General features: G+C 39.7%; 1 protein-coding gene and 1 non-coding gene across 2 annotated transcripts; one reads left to right on the forward strand and one right to left on the reverse strand.

Moving 5' to 3' along the window:
* Nucleotides 1–3000: 3000 nt before the first annotated feature.
* Nucleotides 3001–3107, reverse strand: LOC148210771 (small nucleolar RNA R71). Its single transcript, XR_015792053.1, has one exon. It is a non-coding gene; the product is annotated as a small nucleolar RNA R71 (small nucleolar RNA).
* Nucleotides 3108–5746: 2639 nt separating this feature from the next.
* LOC111019597 (uncharacterized) lies at nt 5747–6367 on the forward strand. The gene has a single exon (XM_022295989.1). The coding sequence runs from the start codon at nt 5747–5749 to the stop codon at nt 6365–6367; it is 621 nt and encodes a 206-aa protein (XP_022151681.1).
* The last annotated feature ends 1116 nt before the right edge of the window (nt 6368–7483 follow it).

The following is a 7483-nucleotide window of genomic DNA, read 5'->3' on the forward strand; positions in this document are numbered from 1 at the left end:
AAAAGGTGCAAGGTTTCATAAACAAGCAAGTTCAAAAATACTTCTTATGGCCAAGCTAGAGCGCAACAAAGAGGAAGGAGATCTCCATTTTAACATTTGGAATGTTAAGCTTAAGGAGGAAGAACGTATTTAGAAAGAATATAGAAACCAAATTGGAATACCAAAAGTCGAAGACTCTATTTTAAATGTTATTAGGGTTTCTTTAGAGTTTAAACCTTAAATTTGTGTTTCTGTATTTCTTGTTTTACCCTTCCTTTGGACTTAATTTGTAATTTTTGTAATTGCCTTTAGGCCCAAGTGCAAGGTTTTGTACCTTAGTTATGTCCCTTTATTAGTTTAGTCTAGGTTTAGATAAAAGTTTTTTGCTCTTACTTTTATGGAATTTCAAGATGTCTATATATAGGTTTCTTCCTGTACATTTAAGAGGTTACATTATTGATGAATGAAAATAGCCCTTAAGCTTTCTTCTTTGCTCCCAAAACCGTGAGCATTGGTGCATTTTGATCTAGTTGCACAAAACCCTTTGAAACATGCACAAAACCCTTTAATTGTTTCACTTTGGATCTAGAACAAGTTCTCTCTATCCAAAGCTTTGACCTTCAAGGTAAGTCCCTTCTTGTTCCCCTTGGGTGATTCTTTGTAGTAGGCATGACGAGGCTAAATGAAATACGTTATTTTTATCCATATGTTTATAAAGCACTTCCCTAAGTTTCTATTTTTGAAAGATACGCGGATGGATAAGTAAAAATACCAATTGAAAGAATAAATTCAATTGAAAGTTTTTGATTTATCTATATTAGGTGTTGCGATGTGTGTTTAGGAGGTGCTTGTTCTTACAAGAGTTGCCTAAGTCACTTGTATTAGGGTTGAGTACATAATCGTGGGTGCATTAACACGAAGGAGGTAATTGTTTTGATTGACCCCTGGGCAACTGATAACTCTCCAAAAGAGAGTTATTTTGGTGTTTATTTAGGTGAACATGTGCATTAAAATGTCAAAGTGTGTCGGTTTTAGGTCGTAATTAGCACAAATAGTGTTTAATTGCACACTCATAACTAAAAATATTTAGTCTTGAGAACTTTGGCCAAAAACAGCATAAATTCTCGTATTTATGGTTCTTTTGCACATGTTTTTAAGAAGGAGCCGATAAGAGAAAGAAGTGCTGAACCAAAGAGGAAAAGCCAAAGCATTGTCAAGTTGGAGCATATAAACGCTGGAGCATAGTGATATCAGGGCATGAGTGTCTATAAAGTTAATTAAAAAACACGAGATTCACTTATGTCCATTCAATACCCAGTCGGGTGCCCTAAAAACAGGACCCGATATTTAAAGGAAAGGTTGCCATAGCCAACGGACACGCAGATCCCAAGGGAGACAAAATTTGAGAGCTGAAAAGACCAAGGGATGGAATATACCCATTTTCGGGAAGAGAGCTGACGCCAGAAAGGGGAAGCTCGTCTGCTGCTTTGCGCTGACTGCTCTTCTTCTTTGTCATTTAGCTAATTTTCTACTATGGGTTGTATTTCTTCTTCTTCCATTTTGTTTTCTTCATCCATTATGAGCTAAACCCCATTTCGGGGGAGGTTCACACGTTGTAACTGACTTGAGACCGAATCTCTAGCATGTTACATTTATTTTTAAGAAAATCTGAATTTTTTTTTCAATTCTTCGCGTTACTGTTGGCCGCTGTTTCGTGTATGCTAGCTTCGATATTGACCCAGAAGGGCTTGTGGTTACTGATTTGTTTTGCTTGTGATTAGCGCTTTTCTATAGCTATAGGGATACTCAGGAATGAGGTCCCCTAATCATGCCTATAGTTTGGATTTAGTGCTTGGGTATTTAACAACGGAAGTTGTATTTACTCATGTTTGGGGTGTCTCAAAAGGAAACCGAGTCGAACTGGGCACTAATAAATGTTAGCTACGCTAGTTGAGAACGTGTTAAAATATGCTGAATCTCCCCCACCACCTTCATATCTTTTAATCCTCCATTATCGCTTCCTGTGCTGCTATTTCCTTGCGTCGATAGCTTTGAAACTGTTGTCTCTTGCAACGTTCTATCGTCCTGTTATTCCTTTGTTTTAATTCTGCTAGATAATATTCATACTCAACTCTGTATATTTTTTAATTGTTGGTATATGCTTTTATCATTAAAATATAAACCAAAAATCCTTGTGGATACGATCTCGTTATGTACTACAATTGACTATTCGTGTATACTTGCACGCATTGTCGACACAGTTGTGTGGACGCAACAAGTTTTTTGTGCCGTTGCCGGGGATTTTTTGCGATTTTATTTTAACATTGATTTTTGTAGATATGGTGCTGAAGTGATTTTTCTCATTTTCACGTTTGTATTTTGCTGTGTGTTTTTGCGAGGTGCATGAACGATTACGAAGGATTAGAATATATTATTGATCACGAAATAGATCGCACCCTCCACAGAAATCTACGAGAGCAGAGGCGACAACAAGCGGCAGCCAATATGGACAGAGTAAATCAGTCGGTTCCGCCTAATGTGCCTTTAAGGCCAAATGTGAGAATAGAGGAAATAGTAGACGGGGTTCCTGTCGCTGCTCATCCTGATGTAGCAGTACCCCATCTCAATGTTGTACTCTTAGCAAACGACATCGATAGAGAAATCAGAGCATATACAGCTCCGGCATTTTACAACTTCAACCCAGTTATCACGGAACCAGAAATTGAAGCTTCCAAATTTGAGCTGAAACCAGTGATGTTTCAGATGCTTCAGACAGTGGGTCAATTTCATGGACATGCTACGGAGGACCCGCATCAGCATCTGAAATTCTTTATGGGAGTTTGCAATTCATTCAAGGATGAAGGATTGAGCAAAGAAGTGTTGAGGCATAAGCTATTTCCGTATTCACTTAGAGATGAAGCCAGAACGTGGTTGGAGTCCCTTCATTCAGAATCTATTACAAGTTGGGATGACTTGGTTGAGAAGTTCCTGATGAAGTACTTCCCACCTAGCAAAAATGCTAAATATCGCAATGAGATCAACAATTTTCAGCAATTTGCTGGGGAATCAGTCAGTGAATCCTGGGAGCGGTTCAAACGATTATTGCAGAGGTGCCCTCATCATGAGATCCCAAGATGCATACAAATAGAGACATATTACAAAGCTTTTGGATGATGCCACACACCTAGTGATGGATGCGTCTGCAAATGGGGCTTTGCTAGCAAAACACTATGCTGAAGCATTCAAACAATCACTCATGGTCTGATCCCAGAGCTGTTCAAGGAAAATCGAGTAAGGGGCTGGTTGAGTCTGAATCATATACTGCATTGAATTCAAAGATTGAGAATGTGACGGACTTGGTAATGAGGAGTATGACGCAGCAAAGTCCAACTAGAGCATCAGTTGGTATGGCTAATGTTAATCAAATTCAAGGAATTTCTTGCTCTTTCTGCGAAGGAGACCACCATTACAACAACTGCCCTGGAAATCCGGAGTCAGTTTATTATCTGGGGAACCCGTAGAATAATAGAAACAATCCGTATTCGAACACGTACAATCCTGGCTGGAGGAATCACCCTAATTTTAGTTGGAGTGGCAATCAAGGTGGACACAATGCGGGAACATCCAATGCTCCAACATTTCAGCAGAAGGTAAGTTATCCTCCTGGTTTTGCAAATCAAGGACAGGTGGTAGCACATAGGCAATCCGAAGGATCATTTGCATCATTGGAAAAGCCGATGAAGCAATACATGGCCAATAATGATGCCACTGTGCAAAGCCAAGTTGCATCATTAAGGAACCTAGAATTGCAAGTAGGCCAATTAGCTACGGATCTGAAGAGCAGACCGATTGGAGCATTACCCAGCGACACATAAGTGCCAAAAAGAGATGGTAAGGAACAATACAAGGCCCTCACTTTGCGAAGTGGGAAAGCATTACCTCCGGTGCATCTGAATGCCCCAGTGACTGGCGTTTTGCTGAACGCACGCACTAAGCGTGGTAACAATTATATAGATGCAAGCGCACACCTGTCAGAGTAATATAAAATGGATGGAGTATCCAAGTATCGATCCTCAAGGACTTCTAAATAATTTCCAAACTCTAAAGTTTTAAAGAATAGTGAATGTTGAAATGAGTGATTCTTGTAAAATGGGAAGTGGTCACAAATAATGGTTTTGGATTTGGGATTTGGACTTATAATGATAAAACCTAGCCCGAATTACTTCAAGTTAGCCAACGAAGAATCAAGGATATGCTAAGGACGATATGCATTTTACTTTAGGAACCAACGACTACGCTTTTCACTTGACTTATGTCTAAGCAAGTTCAAAGTCCTAAGACATTCCCTAATATGTCTATTATGAGAGATATCTTAGTTTTAGGATGGAAATAGTCGCAACCTCGGGTTAAGGTCCTATGTCTAGGCAACTTAAGCAGAACCCTTATGTCTAAGGCGCTCCTCTCCTCGGTTTAACCACTCAACAATGCAAATAAGAAACCTTTTCAGTATTGACTTGTTAAGACTTACAGTGGCCTTCTCTAAATCCTAACTTTCTGGGAAAACATGTTGAGCAATGAATGGAAAGCAAAAACACTACTTCTTAGCAACCCTTTTTAGAAATAAAAGGCTAACTATCCATAACCGGGCTAAAGACGGGAATTTAGAAAGACATATTGAAGAAAATACAGCAAGTAAAATGGTTGAAATTGGAATGCATGTGTGAACAACAAAAGTTAACTAACGGAGAGTTTTTATCGGGATTGAGAGCTTCGCCCTTCTCTTTCAAGCAAAGGGGAGTGTCACGTGCTCTTTCCTCCAAAAACACAACTCTCTTAACTAAAAATAAAGTAAAGGCAAAGGGAAGATAAGCAAAGTGCTGGATTTTTATATATTTGAATAAGTAGAAAATAACTAAGTACAAATGGAAACAAAACAAAGCTCAATAAAGGAATGTAAAGTACTCGGGATTTAAAAACCAAAAGCAACTAATGAAAGCAACTCAAAAGTACTTAGAAAGCAACAAAGAAACACTAAAAATGATCAAGAGAAGGAAGCAAGGCTTGATGAATTTGGTGGAGAAGCTGCTGGAATTTATAGCTGTGCAGAATTGGTTAGGTAGGTCCTAAAACGATGGTGAATCACCCATTTCTAACTCTTTTGACTGACCAAATCGTGCTCAAACTGATAGTGGAACACTTTTTCTACACGTATGCATCGGTTGGAACCACCAAAACGCATGGGAAGACGCGTTTCATTAAGGGCAAAGTTGGAAGAAAAACTGTTTTCTGGAGCCTTCCCAGGCGTCTGGCGCCTCCCATGTAGGTATTTCCGACTTTTTGCTTCTTTTGATTAATTTGCACTCCCAAATGGTCCTAAAATGTCATAAATACAATATAAGCCAACCACAAACCATCATATATGAATTTTGCATGAATTGGAACTCAAATGACCGAGAAAAGTCCAAAACAAAGCTGAAACATAGTAAAAACAGCATCTAAAACCTTCTTTTTACGCATGTAAACAAGCGTAATCACCCAGCATTGAGCAAGAAACATACTCGAGTTGACCACGGAGAAACTCAGTCAGAACAGGACAGTAAGCCAGCAGAAGTACTCGTGACCACTCAACCAGAACAAATAGCTGAACAACCAAACGACGATCAAAACACATCCAAACAATCAGTCAATCCAGTAATTGTTAGAGCACCTGAGATAGGGTTTACACAGAATATAGTGCCTGAGAAAAGAAAATAGGCGGAGCATGTAAATGCTCCAGCAGAATATAGGCCAGCGATACCAGTTGCAGAAAAAGGAGCAAAATGTTCATTTCAAGAAGTTTTTAGGTGTCTTGAAGCAACTGCACGTGAACATATCGTTGGTGGAAGCTCTAGAGCAAATGTCGAATTATGTGAGGTTCTTGAAAGAAATACTCACAAAGAAAAGAACGTTGGGAAAGTATGAAACAGTAGCAATGACTAAGGCTTGTAGCACTGTACTCACGAGCAAAATTCTTGCAAAGATGAAAGATCCTAGGAGTTTCACCATACCAGTTTCAATTGGGGGACAACAACTAGGGGTTGCCTTATGTGATCTGGGCGCTAACATCAATCATATGCCATTATCAATTTACAAGTTGGGCATTGGGGAAGCAAGGCCCACAACAGTGACATTGCAGCTGGCGGATCGATCCATTACGCATCCAGAGGGAAAAATTGAAGACGTGTTGGTACAAGTAGATAAATTTATTTTCCCTGCTGACTTAATTATTTTGGATTATGATGCAGATAAGGAGGTCCCTATTATTCTTGGAAGACCATTCCTCGCAACTGGGAGAGCTTTAGTAGATGTCCACAAGGGTGAACTTACAATGCGTGTACAAGATCAATAAGTGAAATTTTCGGTGCATGACTCCATGAAATTTCCTGCTGAATCTGAAGAGTTCTCAGTACTAAAGATCTTAGATGAAGCATTAATGGAGGAGCTGGAAACAGAAGTCATGTTGGAACGTCTAGAAGCAGTTGGCGTCGAAAGTATGGCCGACGCATTTGAAGAGGAGCTAGAGTTGTCAAATCAGAATGCTTGAACACCAACAAAGGATTTGTGAAGAAAATATATGAATCCCTAGACCTCACAAACCCAGAGCTTAGATTACCCAAGCCATCTATTGAGGACCCGCCAGTGCTGGAGCTTAAAACATTGCCACAACATCTGAAATATGCTTACCGGGGTTTATCAGAGACATTGCCAATCATCATAGCAGCGAACTTACCCTTAGAAAAGGAACATATGCTGTTCAATGTATTCAAGACACATCAGAGAGCAATTGGATGGACTATTGAGGATATCAATGGGATAAGCCCCAGTTTCTGCATGCATAAGATAGTGCTAGAGGAGGGTTGCAAGAACTCTATAGAGCCCCAGCGTAGACTAAATCCGGCTATGAAGGAGGTGGTAAAGAAAGAAATTATCAAGTGGTTGGATGCAGGGATCATATATCCGATCTCAGATAGCGAGTGGGTAAGTCCAGTGTAGTGTGTGCCCAAGAAATGAGGTATAACTGTAGTGGAAAACGCAAAGAGTGAGTGTTGATACCCATGAGGACAGTGTGTGGATGACGTATATGTATGGATTACCGCAAGCTGAACAAAGCCACAAAGAAAGACAACTTTCCTCTCCCCTTCATCGACCAAATGCTGGATAGGTTTGCAGGTCAGGAGTATTACTGTTTTTTATATGGTTACAACGGCTATAATCAGATTACAATCGCTTCTCAAGATCAGCAGAAACAACTTTTACTTGTCCCTATAGAACGTTCGCTTTTAGGCGAATGCCATTTGGGCTTTGTAATGCCCTAGCAACGTTCCAGAGATGCGTGATGGTCATCTTTTCTGACCTTGTTGAATCAGTAGTTGAGGTGTTTATGGATGATTTTTCAGTCTTTGGAAAATCATTTGCAGAATGTTTGGATAATTTGAAGAGGGTGTTGCAAAGATGTGAAGAAATA

The sequence above is a fragment of the Momordica charantia genome (assembly GCF_013281855.1).
Source record: "Momordica charantia cultivar OHB3-1 chromosome 6 unlocalized genomic scaffold, Mcharantia_2.0 BLBB01000006.1, whole genome shotgun sequence".
Taxonomy (NCBI): Eukaryota; Viridiplantae; Streptophyta; class Magnoliopsida; order Cucurbitales; family Cucurbitaceae; genus Momordica; species Momordica charantia.